The 22757-nt window shown below is 39.4% G+C and overlaps 1 protein-coding gene across 1 annotated transcript in view; it reads right to left on the bottom strand.

Annotated features, from left to right (window-relative positions):
* Positions 1-22757, bottom strand: part of SHC3 (SHC adaptor protein 3) — a 58556-nt gene that overhangs the window by 21912 nt on the left and 13887 nt on the right. Inside the window, exons 2-4 of the mRNA XM_085312348.1 lie at positions 15860-15930; positions 3698-3761; positions 1152-1271 (exon numbers count right to left, since the gene is read on the bottom strand). Coding sequence (XP_085168474.1) covers positions 1152-1271; positions 3698-3761; positions 15860-15930 — 255 coding nt within the window. The remainder of the gene's footprint in view (positions 1-1151; positions 1272-3697; positions 3762-15859; positions 15931-22757) is intronic.

The following is a 22757-nucleotide window of genomic DNA, read 5'->3' as shown; positions in this document are numbered from 1 at the left end:
TCCTTCCCTGGGATAAATCCGTTTAACTCCCTGTCTACCCTGACGCCAGCTGAAGGCAAGGCCACTTTCAGGGTTTGGCGCTTCTTTAACAGATCTTATTGCCATCGAGCTCCTGCGCTGCTGACCGGGGGCARCCGTCCTTGCAAAAAGCCCTGCCTACTCCGTAACACGGCTCCAAAGTGCGGCAGCCAGCCRTAATGCTGCTCTCACAGTCTCTGTGCTTTCGTTTGAGAGAAGATTATGACATTTTCTAAACGAGAGAAGATTACAACATTTTCTAAATGAGGATAAGAACGAAGAACATAAATCGGCAGAAGCACAGTAATAAACAGCAAGCTTTTAAATACGTGTCGTGTGTAGCCTTTCTTATCCTTCTATCCTGAGGCTTCTGAGGACACCAGGGATTTTCTTTTTTTTTTCTTTCTTTTTTTTTCCTCTCACTAGCTGTATCTGGGCAGAAAGTTGCGTGCCTTAACGCAGTATGTAGCTCACAGCAAATAGCACAGCAGTGCCTACGCAAGCCTGCCTGCTCCCTCTTTATATATACACCGAGCAAGATTTTTTTTTCTCCTCTCATACATCATTCACAATCCACTGCAGTGATTCCCCAAAGTCGGCATGTACCTTCAGCACAAAGAAGAAGAAGAAACGGGCTGGTTGAGAGAGGCTGCCTTGTCTTTCTAAAAGACAGGGCGCTTCACTGCACTGAAAAATCCCTGCGGCTGTATTTTCAGCAGGCGCCTTAGGAAYAGATTGCCCTTTAAGACTCTGAATGGGAAAAATGAGCATCAAATTGGGGACGCACATTCATTTCTTTTGTCACCTACTCTATCCTTAACCCTATGAAAGTTTGTAACTGCACCCAAACGAGAACTCCTGCCACCAGAAAATGCCATTTTATGTTGTAGGTCTGTTTACAGAAAAACAGAGCTACCTGCAGCATGGACAAAAGAAAATAATGCATCTAAGCTGTGCTGAATACTTAAACAAACTGTGACTCCTACTACGTTTTATATTCTGCTTTCATTCACTTTATAAATGCTATTGAGGAATAGTACTTTGAGTCCCTGACTATCTTGGTAGACAGAAAGTAGCTGTTCAACAGGCTGTTCATCAAAAGCTTCACCAATTATTACGGCAGTTAAACTCACCTGTTTTGTATCAGGCGTCATTAGATTTAAACTGGTGGTGGAGATATTCAGCATTATGCTCATTCCAGCAAACTGAAGATTGCTCTTTCCCAAGATGCTAGAAAGAACTTTATTTGGTGGCTGTGAGAGGAAAGAAAGCACATTTTTGTTCCCTGTTCATTTGGGCTCACCATTTATTCTATGCAGAGTTAGCTGAAATCTTGCAGGCTTAAATCTTAACTGCTGACTTTCCAAAGATCATTTCATTAGAACAGCTGTTTCCCCTTTGGAGATCATTCTTTATTTAAAAATAATAGTCATAACAATAAAGATAAGCAGGTATGCATCAACACTTGGCCTAAAAAAGTATTCTTTCATTAAATAGCAGAGTCTTAGCTTCATGGGAGCCAAGCAAGTAGACTGAGATAGATGTCTTAAGTCAGTATTTTCTTAAAACAGGATATTCTTATTTTGGGAAAACAGCTTCAACTCCTGAAAAAAAAAATTGTTGTTTTCTCTGCACGGAAAGCAGGGGATATGGATGGCACTTTCACAAATAGTTAATCACAGCGTCATTACACGTATCCCTTTCATAGCAGTAGATAAAAGCTTGGCCAAGGGCAAATACCTGTGGATGCTGGGTCCACCATGCAGCTAATGATTACTCCTAACTAGCTTACAGAGCTAGTACTTGCCTTGACTTCTCTCTAACGCAAGCCCTTGGGAATACTGCTCGAAGCCCCCCGCCCCGAGTCTGAGCTCCCACCTGTGGATCACCTCTCCACAGTTTGGGAAACAGCCATGTAAAACTGGCCCAAAGAAGTACATTTCACTTGAACCACATGTGTAAACCAGAAGCGGCAAAAATATGAGAAGTGATGAAAATGCAAAAGTGACCAGTCTTTAAGGTTTTGCTGTAATTCTGCTGCTGCACAAAATTTCTCTGCAAACAAGTAGGCTTATTTTTAAAAGAGCATATCTTTTCAACAACTGATAAGCAATGCCGCTTCTAAAAACAGTAATACAGCAAGGTGTCTCATTAGGCACTGGGGACTTTGTTTAACCTACTTTTCCAGTCCTACTTTGTGTCATTTTGCTTTGCAAGGAAAACGAAAATTTCCCCTTTACTTCCAGGTTGAAAAACCAAAAACCAAGTAAAGAACCTAAAAATGCCACGAGATATATTTGCAGGGAGGAAGGACCTGTAATTTCCAAGACAGTTTCCATGACGCTGTAATATATGTTGTTCCATCACCATCCATATTTTGCCAGGGCACAGATTCCCCACCGCACAAGCCTCACCTTTCCTCTAGGATGCTGCATAAATAGCCAGGCAGGGAGGGAAGCAAGCAGATATGTTCCTTCACCTGCTTATTCTCCTTCTGCACCCAACAGGTACTTACAACACAGCAGCCACAATTAATCGCATCCTACGCTCCTCCCCTTCAACTCTGAATTAAATCCTAGCTTTGCTAGCAGGCTTGTGGAAATACAGGCAGCGGGAGGCTGCTCAAGGAGCAGAAAATAAACCTGGTGTGGCCAAGGCGAGGTGTAAGCTATAGGCACAGCTTTATGCGAGCTGGGGTCTTCCAGCGGCATCACTGCAGCAACACCGACGGTGCATCACTGACGGGTACCAAAGCAAAAAGTCTGGGCTGGTCCCGAAGCTGCCAGCACATCCTAACCACCCCACCACAGCCTCTCCTATACGATCAGGGAGGCTATATGATCAGGCAGGCTGTATGATCAGGCATGCTTTCAGGGCTGCAGCTGCAACAGCAGTCAAGCCATCTCCAAAGAGGTCAAGCAGTGCAAAGCAGCCCTCGGTCCCGCCTGGCCGAGGGGCCAGAGTCACGGCTAGCCTGGCTGCGACGGCCGGCAGCGCAAGGGCCGAGCCAAGGCGTCCTTCCGCTCCTCGCCTGCAGATCCTACCTGCTGCTACGCAAACGAAAGCACAGTAATAACCACGTTAGGCCAAACTCCATCTGTCCTGCCTTCAGTGCTGGCCACTGAACAGCTGGCAGCAGATGTTTGTGAAAATAGTCTCAGAAACAGAGAATCGCCTAGTTCATTCTCTCTTTTTCCAGAAATCAGCAACTTGGGAGCTTCCTAAACTGTTGAATTATCATCCCCAGTAGGGCTATCCTCCATGCACTGAGCTAATCACTTGCAAAACTATTTACATTTTTGGCCTCTGGAAGAGCTTCCAGCAACAGTTTCCACAATTTACGCATGCATTGTACGAAAAAGCATCCCCTCTAGATTGCTTTAAGCCTTCCACCTACAGCCTACACAGGAAAGGAAAAGGGATTTGCTGCAGTAGGAGCACAAAGGCAAGCCACAATCCTTTTCCTAGATGTACTCATACCTSTAGATGCCTGTAAAAGAAGATCCTGACCAAAAGGGTGACAGGCTACAAACAGCGGGCGAAAACAACCTACACTTTAAATGATTAATGATCTGCAATTCTCAAAGCTACTTTTAAACTCACCTGCCTGCTGTGCCTTGTCTCCTCTGTGCTGAACTAAGAAAACATGGTCAACTTCACTAAAAGAAAAGAAAAATACCTTTCGTTTCTTGAAGGCTCCTTTGGCACCAGGCACTGCTTCACAAACACGACTGATTGCTTCCCTGAAGAGACAGAAAAAAAGCTTTATAGCAAATGGATGTGTGGGTTTCTTCATTATGCTTCTGAAATGCACTGGAAGAGAATAGCTCTGGACAGCATTTGTATTCACAAGTGAGGACAGTTAGTGGGTCAGTTAGCTCTCCTCTCACCACTAAAATGGGTGTCATTCATATTTAGATTACTTCACTCTGATGCAGAAGACACTTAATGGTTAATGTTAGTCTAAGGAACAGTATCTTGAAAACCACAAATGATAAAAATGATTCCTTACACCATCAAAAAGAACTTTTCTYATTGTAAATTATTTATTTTAATACCTTCTTCTGACTCTCATTTTTGTATCTTACTAAGTCATGGGGAATCTGATAATAAGAGATGTCTTTAAGAAACATTGCTCTAGACCCTTTTTAACCTTTTTGTAATGTAAAAAGTTGTAACTATCATTTGTTTCTACCTACTGTACACTTATATRGTCAGAGAAAAGCCTCCTGGCTTCACATAATATCAAAATCCTACAATATTCCTGATAAAATGCATGTTGTATGTGATACACGTGACATATGTTTTGACACAAACTTTTTAACTCATATTTGCTCTTTATGATCCAGACACTATATTTGTGGCCATRTTTTTATATGCTAAAGAAAATGAATGTCATTAACATTTTTCTTCAGTTTTCTAATATTGCTTCATTCTTCCYATTATGCTAATACCCTGAGTGAAAAAAAAGCATATTGAGAACAAATTTGAATTAGGAAAATAACTACATATGACCAGAACTTTTTCAATCATACATCTGCAAACCTTTTAGATCCTTTCAGCACTTAACAAGAGATCATCCAAGTAGTTGAGCTGACCAGTATTTAGAAATTGCTATAGCRCGTGCACAGATGCTCCTGTGACAATTAGCAACGGTGCTGTAGTAGATCTGTCCCATTAATTGATACTGTAAGACAGAATGGCTCCACAGGGACCAATAAGGGTAACTGCAAACTATAGTTTAACCGTTCTTAATATTGATTGAGAGCCCAGACATTAACAGTATATTATGTTTAGACCTAAAAAAACAAGCAAATAACATGTATGTTATGCAAGGAAACCCCCATAATATGAGACCATGAACTCCAAGCTCAAGAACTGTCAAAATATTCCAAACCTTGAAATACAACTTTGATAAAAACAATAAATGACTTCAATTTAATGTCATGAGCAGCATGGTATTCCAACTACTCCCCAAGTGGATACACGGGATTATCAAGGGAGTCGGGAGGGAGAGSTCATATATTTAGCATTCAATGTATAATGGCCCAACAAATGATGTCATAGATTTATCATTATGCAATCAGTAGTCGCTACATAGTTAAGGCTCAATCCAAAGTTGAAATCACCTGAAAGAATCCCACAATTTTTATTTTCTCTCCTTTGGCTCAGGTCTCACAGCGGGGTTTTAAATCCTGTCACTCTGAAGAAAAGTAAGATTTCTAGGAAGAGATAATCCAAAAGCTTTCAGGCACACACCAGCTAGAACAGGGCTTGCTTGCTCCAAAGCTTGCTTGTTTGCTTTGTCTTTTTCCCCCAACTRTATCTGCTGGTCTAGTAATATCACCCCTTGCTACAAACCCTGCCTTGCCTATGTCCTTAGACCATCTCAGCTACAGCAGCACTCCCTTTCATGGTTCAGTGCTTGAATTCAGCTCCCTCATTTACCACAGTGCATCTTCAAATTCAAACTAGTGTTAAAGTAATTACCAACTTTTCTTACATAGCAAGTGGAAATCTGTTGGTTTAAAAGATCAGCCCTGATATATCTTAGAAATACGAGACAGCAAACATCACATCAACTTATGATTATGAGATTCAGAGATGATATTCAGCTGTGTCTCCTCGTGTCTCCCTGCTCCCACCAGCAGTCTGCTTAGCATATTAAGATTACCTGCAAGTTTGGCCTCTCACAAAAAGCATATCCGTTTCAGAGACATGAACTGTGCTTGACAGATACATTTGCTTGCAATTTGCTTTCTCTCCTACTTGCCTCCACCATCTTCCAGTTGCAGCAGCACCATGSAGCAGGCTGGAAGCAAGGGGGATTTTCAGGTTGTCCCGACAAACAGAGTTTAAGAGCTTGTGGTCTCTCTCAAGCGCGGGGCTCGTGCCTGCAGTGCTTTTGCTCCTACCCGTTCTGCCTGCAGGCTCCTCCTGATTATCACGCAGCAACCGCGTAGCTCAGCAGACCCATCCGATTCAGGGATCTTGTCTATCGAAACAGTCAGTTGAGCGTGGGATAGGAGAGGCGCTGACACAAGAGCTCAAAACCCAGCAGCGGGTTAGCAAGGCACGGTGGCTGCCGCCACGCACCGTATCTCCGAAGGGCTGGGCGAGCAGTAAGCAGCTGACAGCCAGGATACGCAACCTCGCACCCAATAACAAAGTGTTCCAGATTTTCCAACTCTAAGTGTCCCTGTCAGTAAAATACCACAGTTTAACCAAACTCAGCGCTCCAGAAGTCCACGCGAGTGCTGGAAATGGAGGAGAGGCCTGAGAAAGGTTACAACTCGTTGCAATGCTACTCAGACAAGGCAGGCCCTCTGCACTTAAGCTGGACAATTGTTTTAACTTTGTTTCTGGAAATTCTGTGAATAGTAAATGTATTCGGGCAACTGATGGTTTAAATTAACAACGCTTTTGGTGAAAATGCTAGGAACTTCAGAACAGGTATTTTGAAAGCAAGACTGTCTATGCAAGATGACAGTGGTCTGCCAAGCCAGGAGATGGCTTTCTCAGCGGCGATCCCTTATGTTCCTGCAACAAAAGGTGCAATACTTTCTCCACCTGGGAGTTAAGGACACTTACAGAAGTATCTGATGAATATGAGGGAAAAAAAAAAYTCAACTGGATATCCTCTTCCATCCAGATGTGTACTTTCCGGGAGGAAGGTTCCTGGATTTCCATGTTGAGAATATTCCAGATTGTCTTTGTGGAAGGTCTTTACACATAGTCTGGTGATATGGAAAAAACACCCCAAAGATTATTTCTAGCTTGCACTGCCAGGCAGTACAGGGCAGACATCTTCTCTTTTTGCAGCAAGTCAAATTTGCAGGTGCCTACGCAGCATAAACACCTGAGCCACAAAATCAAATCCAGAAATAGAAATAGCTGCTAGGTCAAGAGTGCAGTTACCTGACTTGTACATGCAAACGCTTGTCTAAGAAATGCAAAAGCAGACATTCGGGACATACCTGCACGCTATACTGTGCCATGGACTTTGGAAAAATTGGATGTGACTACATTTTCTTCGTTTCCAATAAGAAAGTTATTTGACATAGATGCCTGCCAYATCTTTCTATGCCACATGCCATTTCATTGGTTAGGCACTGATCTCAGAGAAATGCCAGTGAAAAGTTATCTTGAGCTCTTGTAAAATTAGCTACTGTGCAGTCTGCAGCAGGGACCACATGCTRAGTTCCAAATCTGTCCAAGAGTATTTTCTGCTTTGCAGATGGTCATGCTGTGGAGTCATTTTCTTGGCACAAAACACATTGTATATTTGAATATAGATTTCAGCATGCAAATGTATCCAGTGAAGAATTATCAAAACGCATTTTCCCAAGCCGACCTGTTGTGCTTTAAAGTGACTTGACATCTCTCTGAGACAGAAGAAGAGGCATTTTACATTGGCATTTTGTTCTATTAAAAAGGCTAATGCCCTGATATTTTTCATAACTTTAGTCATATTCTATTCTAGCTGTTACATAAAGTAGCCCACTCAGGAAGCTGAAATCTGTTCCTTTATGAAACACCATCACGTGAAAATATCCTCTTCTCTTGTAGTTTCAGGGATTTTTTGGCTGTTTTTTGTTGGGTTTTTTTGTTACTGTTTTTAATTAAAACCATCTAATTGATTACAAAAACAGAACTCTGGAACTAATGTTTCAGGGGAATGACAGCCACAGACAAATTGCACAGAGTTTTTTCAACATATTTGGAAAAAGAATAGCTATCTCAGACATTGATACTAGCAACTGTGACTAGTTTTGCTCTGAAATGTTTTGTATGACAAGACCAAAAAAACACCAATATTCTCTTGTTAATATCTTCTAGAATCCTACAGCTCCCAAGTTTACCTTTGCTGCCTCCAAAGATTGGGGCTTCACAGCTAGACATCAAAAATGTTTACAAAAATAGACATTGAAAGATAGATTTTATTAATGAAAGAATGACATGTCCAGAAGAATTGTACATGAGGCTTCCAGTAATTTCTTAACAGTATTAAACCTCTGCCAATCTTTTTAAAAGTTTACAAATCACTACCATGCACTGTATCTGTATCTGTATCTGCTGAGGAGAAGTAAAGTCTACACAAAAATTAAAAAAAAAATGCTTCCGGAAAAAAAAAAAAAAAAAAAAAAAACAGAGACCAAAAATACATTTTTAGAAATCCATTTAATAAGTGAAAGATTATTTGTTCATTTATGAAACAGGCAAAACGACGACGTGTTGTCTGAAGACGCGAAGGGGACATTCACAAACCCTGAGGACTAGGGCAATGTATTACTGTTGACAAAACTTGAAATGCCAACAGGCAAATTGAGGATGGCTGGAAGATGTAAGGCTGAAAAAGTAGCTAAAGCAAATACAGCAGCAAATAAGGAAATGAAAGGCGAAGAGTAGCTGTGAGGAGCAGTTAGACCTAATGCCATGAACTTTACGTCCTGTAGCCTTGCAGGGGGGCCCACTGAGAACATGGCAGAGAGACCTCATGATGCCATTTGCTCGCAGCAGCCCCCCAGAAGTGGAGCCGGTCCTGCTGTATATGTGATGAGAAGCCTGGGAGAAAAGACTTGTGGAACAAAGCGAGACTGGCAGAYGTGTCAAGCAAGCTGTCGTCGACCTGTAGAGCACGTAGAAGACAGTTCTTCCTTTTCTTCCTCCCAGGTCCTTAATTTGTTTCTTGAAATGGATCTTTTTACATGTAGAAAATCTATAAGCAGAAAACAAAAGGAAGCTGGCCAATTTCAGTTTTGGTATATTTAATAGACTTTACGCAGTAGTAAGCCTGTCTCTGGCAACTGTTGGATGGAAGGTGTAATTTTCCATTGGTGATTCTAGCAGGGCAACGTGGCTATTACTTTTACCCAASTCTTCACTGTGGGACTTGCATAAAATTGCTAACAGAAGTCAATATGCTCAAGAGGCCTCTTTTGCTTTTACTGCCAAAGAAACTTATTATCCATTGGCATGCTTAATGAGGGCTTTGTTCTCAGTATGTATAGATAATGCAACTTCAAGTGATATTTGAGGCAATTTTAGTACAGTCTGTACCTTCTTTTATAATACAAAAGTTCAGAAACTCTCACTGTTTTATTCATCACTAGCAGAGAGATCTAGCTGCTCTTGGCAGCTTCTTCTAATATGGTCAAAACAATGCTCTGATTTTCAGAAAAGTAGAGTGAAACTGTGCATCCAACCTTATTTAGATATGTAACCATTCACTTTATGTGCACACAGTCAGTTTTGCACTTGGCAAAACTGGAGCAACCATACCCATTTTTCCTTCGCTATGGCAAATGTACATGGCCAAAGACGCATACAGCTGTTCCTCCACTGCAGAGAAGACAGTTATATATACAYGATTAACCTTTATTCAGGCTCTGGCAATCACGCTCCAAAACTAAGGGTACCTTTCAAAGAGAAAAGCTCTTAAAATACTGCTTGCCACTTTTGTGAAGATAAATTGAAAGCTGAATGCATACCTACAAAAATCTTCCTTCTGCATAACCCCGCAACTTTGAAGAATAAGGTCGATGATGTCAAGAAACTAAATAAAAATGTACTTGGACATCTAGATCTGTTAAGTGGATCTCTAATCCTTTAACTTCTTCTGGTGTCTTCAGGCCTTCTTCCAGTCTGAATCTAGCCATTTAGTCGAGTAGTGGTCAGAGAGAAATAAGAGCTGACTTCTGTTGCTAAATCAGGATCATAGCAGCCTCCAAATTTAGTCCAGCCTCAGGTCTTTTAGAATAATATTCTCTCTCTCAGAAAGTAGCCTATAACAGATATTTCCAAGGAAAACCTGGGAAACCTCACAATAAGTAAAATTTTAAAAACTTTGTCTGAGGAATATTTTCTTCTAATGCCTAACTGACTCCAAAGCATGACCGCAGAAATAGGTATCTTCCAAAAATTCTTTTTTTATTAGCAGATTAAAGTTCTAACAGTGACTTTTCATATTACCCCCATTAGATATAAGGCATTTTATAAATATACAAGCCATCTTTGCCAAAGACTATCCAGTGGCAATGAACTGTCTGGTGTGATTAGACATACCACACAAAATACAAACAAATTGCCTTGGTTTCTATATGTAATCAAARTCTCTAGGTACAATTAACAGAAGAAATTCAGAGTGTCTCTGTTGCAAAGGAGTAAGGCAACTGTTGACTTTGCATTAAGATTTGTGTTTAAAACACATTAAGACCATTCTGCTTCAGACCTTCTGCTTCTGCAGAACTATGTGGATTCATCAGCTTTCTGRAGACCCAGGGCAGAGCTGCACCCTGGGTTATAGCTATACCTGTATCTGCTTCCATGACTATTTGGCTTTCAATTCCTCATTTTCCCCAACCCCTGAGAGACTCTCTGCTTTCTCACAAAAGCAAGTGGAATGGGGCAGCTCAATTAATTATTCTCACTCAGGCATTGCATTACCATATATTAGTCAAATTAATCCAAATACTAGTTAACATTTTTTCCATTAATAGCACATTGAAAATGAAAGATTTAAATGTTAAGCACACAAAAGCCTATTTATTCTAATCCATTTCTGTGCCACTGAACTGGAGCTAAACAAGCAAATGTAAATGATTCCGTGAAAGTATCAGTCACTCTTTCTGCCATTGCCCCACTTAATGGGTCAGCTCTAGGAAGTAAAAGCAGTCTCCATCCACTTTTTGGAATCCTGTTCCCTAGGGAGGGGAGCAGCAGCCAGCACCCCTCATTTCCCTGAGCTCAGCCCTGAAGAAACTGCGCAAAAGGAAAGAGGGCTCTGGTTCACATGCCTTCCTCCGTACCGCCACGCACCCAGACCCGCAGCCTGGGTTCACATGTTCTGCAGTCCCCTAGGCGCCTCCCCAAGTCCACGGAGCAGAAAGCAGGAGCGAACCATACTCACCTTCCAGGTCAGCGTGAATGTTAAGGAGGAGGTTGAGCAAACATATGGTTCACTGCAGATAACGTATGTTACCTATCTGTCTTAAAATTCATAGCGGAGCCATTCTTCCCTTCCAGTGTCTTCCTTACCTTTTCAGTGACGCTTGTTGAAAGTGGATTTCTGCAAAGAATATGGATATGGTTGAAGGAAACACTATAATAAATTGATTTCATCCATGTTGTTTAGCAGTGGGCTCGAACCCAGCTCTAAAATCTGGATTTGCATTATCTCCCCTCAAAAAGTTTGGGACAATGGTACAAAAATAAGTTTGATTTTTCACTTTTAATAAAGATAGGTTCAGTCCCCAAATTAGGAGAAGAATCTCACTTCAAATTGTCCAGCCTGACAAAGCTCAGGATCGAGGTTTGGGTTCAGGCCCATCACTAAAATGAAGTATCTCAGGCCTTTGATCTACTTGTTATTAACATAGCATGCATTATAATGTTTTACTCAGCATGGGGAGGTGTGACTTTCTGCCGTTGCATGCAGCAAACTAATATTGCGTTCATTTAGACAGCAACAAAGAACATGCAGCCCAGTAGTCCAGACACTGCTGCACAACAAATAGTGCATGCAAYATTATTCTAATTCAGTCCAGTGTATAGCTACACTCGTGCATGCAACACGGTGGTGAAGACTCATTATACTGTAACATTTCACAATAACTACACAAACATGCTAGATGAACTGCAAACATTGTACATGTTGCAAAAATATTTTACCTGATTTTTTCTGATATAAATGCCTGAAGGTGCAAATGGCCTGGCCACACAACCTTAAGAGTGGTGGCCTCTTTGTGTGACGAAGATGGTTAGGTTTCAGACGAGCTTAGGAGCACTTGCCAGCTGCAGTTAGCTCAGTAGTCTGGCCTGCTAGTCCTCCTGCTCCTCCTCGGTGTTGAAAATGAAACACTTCTGTTCCTCTTGCTGCCCAAGCAAGTTATCTTGACTTCACTTGTGTTCCAAGAATTGTCACTGGATAATTAATGATGCAATATGTGGATTCAGCTGGCTTTTATTTATCATTATCCATAACTGCTGACCCTCGGCTTGCACATCCATTTATTTGCTCAAAGATTCACATGACGTTCCATTCATTACACAAAAGAATAGGTACAATACGACTGATTAATGCAACCCTAGATCTCCTGTTTCTCTGGCAGTGAAAGAATCTTGAAACTTAAATGTACATTGATAAAGGAAAAATATTCTTATAAATTAGCCATAGCTGTTCATTTTTGCTCAAATCACACCCAAAATTAGGATAACAATACCTTTTGTCAGGCACCAACAAGGTTGTTAAGACCTGATGAAGAGTTTGACAAGTGAGAGTGCTTGCTCATTCCTTTCACAGAAAGATGAATTCCTTGCTAGAAATTTAATATTTAAATTTATAAAAAGTGAAAAGCAAAAACAAGTCACATGCGAGGTACAACAGCATTAAATGGCACAGATTGAGAGTAGCTTTTCACATGACTGTGACAAGAAAGGAAAGATCCCTGACCAGATTGTTTACACCGAGGCTTCACTCCAGTTCCTGGAGTTGCAGCCGCAGTTTTCCATTTGTCAGACTGGTACATGCATGCGCCTTCCTAATGTATTAATAATAATGGCAGGGAGTTTCAAAGCCATTCAGAAGACTTTGGCAACATTTTCCTATTATCTTCTCATGTAATATGGGYGTCAAATTCACTAGATAACTGGAGAACTTAGCCAAATTCATAAATAATTTCTAAATGTTCACCCAAGGACTTCAGTGCCCTTTGCAACCGCTAATTAATTCGTTTAACTGCACATTTTTTTGTGGCTGAGACTAGTAACTTCTCCAAAGCAATGCCCAGCGTTTGCAGCAGAGCCAGAGGCTCCGCCGTGGCTGAGCTTCTTCTCTGCTGGCAATTAGTGCGGCTCATCAGACTTCAGTTTCTGCTGAGGACCAGCGCAGAGGAGAAGTGCCATACACAATAACCAAGGGCCAGAAAAAAAGGCAAGCGTGGGATGCGCAGTGACAGACTTCCTACGCCTGGGCTCTGCAGCACCGAGGAAAAGCAAGGGCGAGGAAGCGAGCAGGGACAGGGCTGCGACGCAGCCCTGGAAAGGGAGGGAGCGGGTGTTTTGTACGTGCCAAGCGCTGAGCGTGCCTATTAGGAAAGGCCATATCCAGGCTGCCACGCGGATTCAGATAATATTTGGCTTATCTTTCCTAAYAGTTCTTTATGGTACTTAGTAAATACTGCATGATACCAGAAGTAATATTGGCCCAAGATGCATCAGTTGCTTCTTCGGTGACTGGYTGTGTAAAGGAAGTTGCAGAAAAAGTGGCATCGGATTAAGCAAGAGCAACAGATGCTTACATATTCTAAATACAAAGCTATGGGTAAGAGATCAGGGCTGCCTAGACACTTGCTTCTCGAGTTATGGGAAACAGTCTAGCCACGTTTACACAGCTCCAGATATAAAATAAACTTTCACCGCAGCTACGGGTTATAAGGAAATTTTTCCTACTGGTGGTGGGCTGCAGAGAAATCAGCAATGGAAATGCCTCGCCCAGCAGGTCTGCTTTTAAAGGACACAGAGCTTARACTTACCTGATCAGGAAAACTGATAAGGAGGATTTTGCACAGTTATAGGCAAACTGTGAAACAATTATCACCCTTAAGGTAATGTAACTTTTAGATACTTTTGGTTTATATGTAATTGAAGGGTTGCATGGACCAGTTGGTGCGAGGGGTCTTCTGGTGCCTGTGATATCAGACCATCAGCTTTATTAATTTAGTACATACCTCAAAAGGCTTACATTATGTTTCTTAATGCATATCAGCAAGTTAACGAGCAAACGTGAATTTTAGGATTCCTTAATGAAAATTAGGCTTGTTTGTGAAATGCTATATGATGGAATGTGGCACAGACTGCTTCCTATGGGTATTAGAAACTTCAGACGTGGCATGGGGATTTCTAGAGGCAGATGAATTAATGAATAACGAAGATTAAGATACTAGATCCTAACTTCAGAAGGTTTTAGATCAGGAACTATGTGATCAGAATGAGGAGCTAATGATTCATCATTATTTTATGATAAACAGAAAATTGCAAATGCAAAATTAACCACAGACAGCAAAATACGGCTTTCTGCTTGAAAAAAAAATCCTGTGCTCTAGATGCGGTCAGCAGAAGATGAGCCAAGAAAATGCCCAGCATGTAGTCAAATATGATATAACTTCAACAGAAAAATATTATAATTCGAAGTCTGTTTCACAGTAAAAGCCAAAAAGCATCTATGCACTGAAGGAACTGTAAGACAGTGACACTCTGTTTGTGCASACCATATTGCTTTAGATCAGCAAATATGGTTAAGTATTAATGGTACAGTTGTGCCTTTAAACTCATTAAGAAAAATAAAATGCTATCCCAATGAAGACATACAGCAAAAGAGACTCTGCAGAAAAACAAAGCAAAATTTGGTCCACATTCTGGTACAGATTACAAAAGCAGTAACTATTACAGTTTCTCTCTTAGCCAGAATCGCTTAACTTTCAAATGTTAAAAACAGATGTGCCACCTGCATCGAAACTACACGTCTGCCTAGACATGAAATCATTTTAAAAGGTCACTGTTGCAAATACCACAGAAATGTACATTGTGAGTTCAAAATAGCAGACTAGGAAAATTTCCAAATCTCTTCATAGCCTAGATTATCTGAAAGGAAAATCCAGAATCCTATCATTTCTCTATCCTTCTATTTTATGGCCCTTATGAACACAGCATCTTGACAAAATAATAATTAACATTTTGTGAGGACTTACAGGGTCCAATTCAAAGCTGGTATGGCACATGTAACTCAAAGTCAATGCAAGGRTACTCATATACAACAGTTCTGCACATAGATCATACGAATGGCATCTCAGCCCAGCAACAATTATTCTCATTTAATAACAGAAATACTCAGCTGTCTATGATATTGCAATGGTTCGTGATAGACCACCAGCAACTGGAAGATGCCTCAAAGAGGCGAAGTTCACAGCTTCTTAAATTCAACAGACAAGCATCATACCCACTCATATCACTTTATATTTGTTCCTTTGAAAGGGATTGTTTTATTACTRTGCTGCCAGAATTTGACTATGATAATTTAAAACTGAAGTCTCTAGTTGCTAGAAGGTGTCAACACCACAGTCCTCTAAAACGAATGAGCTCAGCCTGTCAAGTGCAAATGCCTGCAAAATACTATTTGCTACAGTTCTCAGAAAATATCTTTTAGAAGTAAAATGATTAATGGATATTTCTTAAGACAACCCAGTATTTATGTACTCCTTTCAGAATAGTACATTGATAAGTTTAAAAAAAGAATTGCAATGAGGACCTAAATTWATCATTCATTATGAAGAGTCAGGAAAAGCCAACATATTTCCATTTGTCTGTGACATCTTTCTGCTAGTATATTTTTATTTAAATTCTTCCTGTGACTAGTTTGTAATCTTATATTTTTTCATAAGAAACTGCTACAAATACCTAAAAATATGAGGCTCCAGATCAGCTCTCTAGCCTAATTTTGACAAGTACATTGTAGATTTTAGGCATATTCCARTTCGCATTGGCTTAAATGTCACTAAAGCGGTGTCCAGGTAACTGCCTTCTTGAGCAGCACCATTCAACAAACCTGCAATAATTTWCAAGAGGGGCCTGGCACAGCTAAAGACCAGGAGGAAAATACCCTTTAAGCACTTTTGGAGCTATATTAATAACAGGTGAAAGATTCACCTGTAAAAGCAAAAAAAAAAAAAAGTGGACTTAAGATGTCTGAAAACTATTTACTGTATGTTTTGCCATTTTCCTGCCTTCTGCTCTTTGGAGACACAGTTCAGAAGTTACTTAAAAAGGTATTTGTACAAAGTCTTACCTTGTAATCTGTGTTCTAGTATTGAAGTCAAGAGATCTCATTGAGCGTAAGACTTCTATACATCCCAAGTACTGTAGGGAAAAAGAAACAGTTATAAAAATTATTATAATTATTGTGGAGTTCTAGGAGAAAATATAACTAATCATTAAAAGTCATTGTACAGTCCTTATTTTTATATCTGATCTATCTTATATATCAGCCCAATTTCTATTATTATGTTCTTGTATGTCACAGATCTGCTTCATAAACATTTTACTTCATTTAAGTCTGAGGTTTGCTTCAACATATCTTTTTATATCTAATCTAATCATTGTAATATACCTAGTTCATAATAGATTGATGTGCTTATTAGTTTTGACCTATCCTAACTGATCCATTTTAGACMTAAAGCTATTCAAAGTAAAAATAAAATCAATGTAAAAGGAAATGTGGTACAGCAAATCCATCTAGCACTGATTAGTGAAAAAAATATTATTTAAGAGAGAGAGATAAGGCTTAGTACACAAAAGGTAAATTATGGCAGGGAAAGCTGAAAAGAGCACCAGCAATCCAGAAAAGTATTCCTTAAAGATCAGCTCAGGGATTGATGTGATTTGTTATCTTCACAAGTATATAGATATGGGAAGATATTAATAAAATATGTTAATAACACAAGCTGGGAGATGGCTTCAGTGGAGTCATTCAAGAAAGGAATGACATACCAAGTTGGGCAGTACTAGAAAAAGACTAGACTTACTGACTCAGAAACTCTCTTTCTGTTCTATGTCCCAGTGAAAAAGAGGGAAATATGTTAAGGTATAACAATGTCTATCATAGGCTTAAGAAAAACTCAGGTGCATCTTATGGACTAGCTTCCAAAAGCAAACATGGTTTGCACGTGAGAAAGTCTACATGCAGCTACAGATCTCATCAGATATTTGTGTAGCAGCTAGTACCATAATTTATCCTTCGTATAAACCAACTTGTGACTGGCATATCCCATGGCAGCAGCTTTGCATGGATATTAAGTATTCAACTACTCAYATGACTTTTGGAAGTCAGGTGAAATAGGGATGAGTCTTCAGTTAATGGGCCTGATACTGCTSTTCCAGTACTGTGTTTTTAGATCAGTGTAGTATCTATTTGCARCATAATGAAATCTATTTGGGTATGAAACTGGTGCAAAAAAATCAAGTGAGGCCAGCATTTTGTGTCAATGTGAGGGTTTTTATTTTTTTGTATTTTTAAAAATCTTTTGATTAGGGAATTATTGCATTGCTACCTATACTATCGAAAATTTCAACAATGCTTTTCCCAAAGAAACCTATCTGTCACAGGCTATTTACAAGTGGAGRGAGTTCCTTGTTTGTTTTCATATGYACATTATTATTTAATTTATTCCTATCAAATGTCATGAAGTCATTAGAACCCYGAATAAATAAACCAGAAGAGTGAGTGGCTCCTATTAGTTAATTTATTCTAATTTGGATTATAATAGCCTACAGTTTCTGGGAAGGCTTTTAACATTCATTTCCTGGATTTTTAGAATTCCCTTGCATCTTATCTTCTGTTTTTTGAAAGTTTCTAAAATCCTCATGGAAAACATTTTRTATGTAGAGATTGTGGCACAAAGAACTTTCAAGCTAAGGGTCAAGTTCTTYAGATTATCACTGCTCTCCTATCACTGCAAAATATGTATTTGGTAACCCCTTGTATCTTAATACAAGTAGATTCCTTTCTTACATATACTTATTCTGACTGAGTAAAGCATCCAGAACAACATTTTTGTGCTCTGATGCAGAAAGTTAAGCCATTATCTCTGTTTTTAAGTATCTGAGGAGGTGATTTGATTTTCTYGAAGTTCATTAAACATCAACTGAAGCAATTAGCTGAACTCAGTGAAGTTAGGCCAATATACAGCAGTGAAAGAYGCTTTCCTATACCCTTTGTGTCACTTTGTTTTAGTTCTGTGATCTTTCAATGGATAAGTTTTCTCAAATATTTATTTCATTTCAGACATTTTCATAATTAATTATGCTGTAAATTGGTATAACTATTCAAAGGTATCCTGTTGATTGTTTGTTATGGATATATTTGCTTTTGATTACTTCTTCAACCTGTTCACTTAGACCACTCAATACTCATACACTCTTGRATTGCACTTGTTCCTTCACTTATCTATATTTGCCACAAGTCTTTTAAAGCTAAATAATCAAACAATTTTGAGAGCCTGGTCCAACATTTTAGAAGCAAACTCTGAAAGGTAATTTGACAAGCACATGCAGGCGTGCAAATAAATACACAAACACATGTGCACACAAAGCACTGTCGAAATAAACACACAAATAATCAGACAAATACCCATAAACATACTCAGAAGGCGTGCATTTAGACTCCTTTGAGTCATACTTCCTGATCTACATTAACAAAAGTAGAGACAAAACCAGACTGAAGGAAGGTTAGATGGAAAAATTATCCCGTACTTGTTTTATGTATAGCATGAAGACARCTGAACACAACAYAGTAAGGCTGCAGTATTCCTGACTGATCAAGGCAAAGATGGCAACTGATTTTTTGGGATAAAAGATGTGAACACTTAACCACCACGGCATGTTTTCAAATAACAAAATTACTATAAATACTGACATTCAAAAGGTCCAAAGGCCAACTACAGGGACATATAACTCACCTACTGCTATGCTTCAATTATTCCCCAAGACCAACATTGATCTCTAAAAATATCCATTTGAAGTACATCCTGACAAGGATCCACAGAAAGAAGACATACAACCAAGATAGCAAGTAAATAAATTATTCATTTATTTCAACAAATAAATATACCGATTAAAAAAAATACTCTCTTTTGCTTTAGGCATTCCATGAAACATTAAAATATAGTTATAAAACAGACTACTTCCAAAGCAGCTGCTCTTCACCCCGCACTTAATGTACATGCTAACCAAACAGCTACGGTGCACTGTGATATTTATGAGCTCCCACTAGCATCCTCCCTCTCGTTGCTCAGGAAGCAAACATGCCGAGATGCAGCCCACCCAGAAATAGGATAATTCAGGACTATCGGTTCCAAACTCTCCTAGATAACGCTCTGCCTTCTGTCTACTTTTGTATGTTTGAATGAGATCCCAGCTTGCGTTCCCTTCGCTGAATGGTATTATGCCCTGAGGAACGGTCCTTCAGATGAGTGAATCCCTTTCCATTTAGAAGTTTTGGACTCGTAACTAATAYGTTGCACTCCGAGCAGCACCTTGTAGTGAGCTGATGTAAATCTAAAAGCAGTGTCATACACTCCTGGAATCAAACATCTCTTACTGTATGAGCTTCCAACATTTTTACTAGTTATAATTTCTCTGGGTAAATGTAAGAGAAGGCCCTATATCTCAGGTTTCTACAGTTTGTCCCATATTTGATGACTTCCTCTCTATTTCCTAAAGTATCTCTGTCTTCTCTTGTGTTTCAGTCRGAAAATTTGTGTTCACAACCAATTTTTTTGTTGTACCCTGCACAGGAAAAGGTATTAAGTTTTCTCAATGTTTATTAGAAACAGGCAGTTAAACAAACGAGTGCTGAGTGTGTTCATGTGCCTGGAGGGATGAGAAAAGGCGAACAAGGGTAGGCGCTGTGAGAGCCGCCTTTTGCTCTGCAAGCACGAACAACTGTGTTCAGTGTTTTGTAACAAGCTCATTCAGAACACCAGGTTCCTGGAAGAAATCTTCCACAACTTGAGTCAGAAGCTGGCAGCAGTCACAAAAATTTTTATAAAAATGTAGCAAGGTGTAGCCACATACAGCATTGCAGTAGTCCAACCTGGGAGTGACAAATAGCAGGGGCAGACCCTATCTAGTATATCTAAGAGCAGATGGGTATACACCCAGTACATGGGTAGTGCTAATAACTACCCATCACTCACTCTCAGACTAAGTAAAGACTCCTAGTCTCTGAATTGCAACTACTAGAATATCATTAGATCACCAAAATGATATGACTATTCCTAGTAAATTAAGATAGACCATTTTTAATCCGTGTAACTCAATGACTGCTATCAAAGCTGGGTGGCTCAAAATATTGCAGATTGTACTGAAAAATACAGAGCTTTGTGTAAATTAGGTAAGTGAGAGCATGGTTGTATCTGTGAACAGACATGCACTTGGCAGAGCTTGCCATAAATTAGCCAGTACCTACAAATAACTGATGTATCTGAAATCGTCTCTAGCATTGCACAACTGCTGATAATAGCTTGGAGGCTCAGAAATAGCTTCAGTGTCCTGGGATTCTGAGTGGTATATATAGATCTAATTTTTGAAAACAGAAAGCTCTGAAGTATATTGTAAGCTGTAATAAGTCGGTCAATGTTCTTAACCCTCAGGCTTAAACTGTGCTTTTATTTGCAAAGTATGTAGAAGCAAGCATCTTCTTATTTGCCACATCTGTTCCTCATGTGTATTTAGAGTCATATCTCTACATTTTCATGATTCAATTTTTTTTGCTGCATTTTACTCTTGTTGGCAAAAGAGCTTGTCCAAAATTAAAGTATATCATGAAAGCAAATTGCCAGATAATATAAACTGACTATTGCTAGTTAATTCCAGTTGAGCGCTTATTTCAAACTAAGAGCTTCTATTTCATATTCTGATTAACCTGCTTCTATTGCAACACGCATTTATTTATGCATCAAAATTATAGCTCATTCCAGTCTCAGCTGTCACCATTCACAGCCTAAGAGCAAGGGGCTTGTGAAAGGAGCACTAATAAATGTTCCACAATACTTGAAGTTTTCAAAACTGAATTTTCAATGCCCACTTCTTAAACCACCGCAGTGCAAAAAAAAAAAAAAGAAAGAAAGAAAGAAAAGACAAGGAACTGCAATCAGAATGTTCACCCTTATAGTAAAATACAATAGTAAAATAAAATAATAAAAACACCACAATGCTTAGCAACTTATTTAATCTTGCTTTAACTGAACATTTATTACCTTGAATACATAATTCAACTGAGACGTGCACTTCACATTACTTAGCTAATCAGCAGGAAAAGATCACAAAAGTGGAAGCTAGCTTATCACAATACACATTTGCTCATTCACTTCATAAGGAGATCATAGCTTCATAGCTTCAATACATATTTAATAGAGCACATAGTACCCTTCAACAGTAGATCTAATAATTTTGTGAAGGCAATGGAGTCTTCGTGGCATTATAATTCATTAAAGCACTCAAGTTTTATGCAAAGAAAGACAGAAAGTGAGGAAATCACTGTACAATCCTTGCTAAACTATAACAAAACCCTCCGATTGGCTGCTGASAGTCACTTCATAATATCCATCCATTAACAGAGGCAATAAGAAGTGACTGACAACATCTGGGTGAAAAAATACAGTAGTAATACAATCTTAGCTGTTTTTAAGGCAAACAGGATATAAAGCTCTACCTAAAATCTGGAATCCTTAAAGAGCTGTCCTTGCTGTTATCCATAGTAAAATACTTTACTGTAGAACTAGGACACTCTCTTACTTCAAAAGAATGCTGTAAAGATCTTGGCATGTGRCAGGAGGACTTTTCCTTCCACATCTTCCGGAAGAAAGGTGACATTTTGCAGACATTTGCTTGACATTTTKGCAGACAACTCTGCTATCCTTTCTGAGGCAGTCTTTATAAGGCGGACATAATGCATTCACACTAGTAGTTTTGATACTTTGCTGTTTGAATTTTACGTCGTGTTCACACCCCTGCATCAGGCTAGCTCATCTGATGCGCGTGGGAGGCACAGAAGGCCTGGAGGCACAGCTCTGCGTCTGGATAACCATGAGAACCGTTCCTCTTTCTAATAGGGAGCAGTGGCTCCACATCCTGTGCACAACAAATGGTCCATGCATAGAGAACTAGGCTTTTTCTTTACCTACAGTATTTATGAACTGCAAAATTTATGAATCTCCACCTGGTCTCCGATTAGGAATAAAAACAGAAAGAGGGAAAGAGAGAAAGAAGAAGGAAAGCAGGGAAGAAAGAAAGAAGGGAAGAAGGGAAGAAGGGAAGAAGGAAAGGGAGTGTGCTAAATGACTTTGAGAATGCATTTCATATTACCCCAAACCTAGCAGGCTTTTTCAGGGCTATTGTATAAGCACAGTTACTTCTAATTGCACTCTTTTGCTAACATGCTTAGTCTTTAATGAGGGCTAATACTGACCTGTATTTATAGTTCTCATATGTTTGTATAAAATATCGTTTTCCATAGGAATGATATAAAATGTGATGTGCTCATAGAGCAACTTGAAAATCATAAGTGCTCTTGCCAGGCAGCAGAAAGACCTTTAAATCCTTTCAAAACAGGTAAATGGTTCATTTAGTCAGGTTAAATATTGAGGCAGCCTCTGTTTTGAATTCTCATTGAATAAAAAGATTGCTTTAGAAGGTGGGGCATCCTGAAGACATCTCTGCATAACAAAGGCTGAAGCTGTGTCATATGCACTCTTGTCAGCACAGGAAGCAAGAGTTAAGATGTGAGTTGATGTCATGACCAGTTAAAAGTACTTTTAAACAGAGTTACTGCACTTACACTGAAAAAGCGTATATATAAAGTGATACTGGGATGAAAGTCATTGAGCTAAGCGTGAGTCTTGGCTACAAGACTGGAACCTATATTTTGGTGAGAGCTCAGCAAAGCTTTCTGGAGTCAAGAATCAAAATGCAGAGGAACACAGAAACTGCTCTGAAGCCAAATCAGAACAAAAGATAGCTGTATAGTGAGGTATTTATCTGTATCTCAAAACAAATTCAGCATTTTCTTAGCATTTGTCAAAAACTTTTTATTTTATAACCTTAACGTCTGTCGAGTGTTAAGAATGACTTGAGGGTGTTTGACAAACCCCAAACAAACCGTTTCCTGGTAAGTGAAAAATCCACAT

This window comes from Rhea americana, unplaced genomic scaffold (genome assembly GCF_003343005.1).
Source record: "Rhea americana isolate MKP2758 unplaced genomic scaffold, rheAme1 scaffold_11, whole genome shotgun sequence".
NCBI lineage: Eukaryota > Metazoa > Chordata > Aves > Rheiformes > Rheidae > Rhea > Rhea americana.
This window is presented reverse-complemented; position numbering and strand designations above follow the sequence as displayed.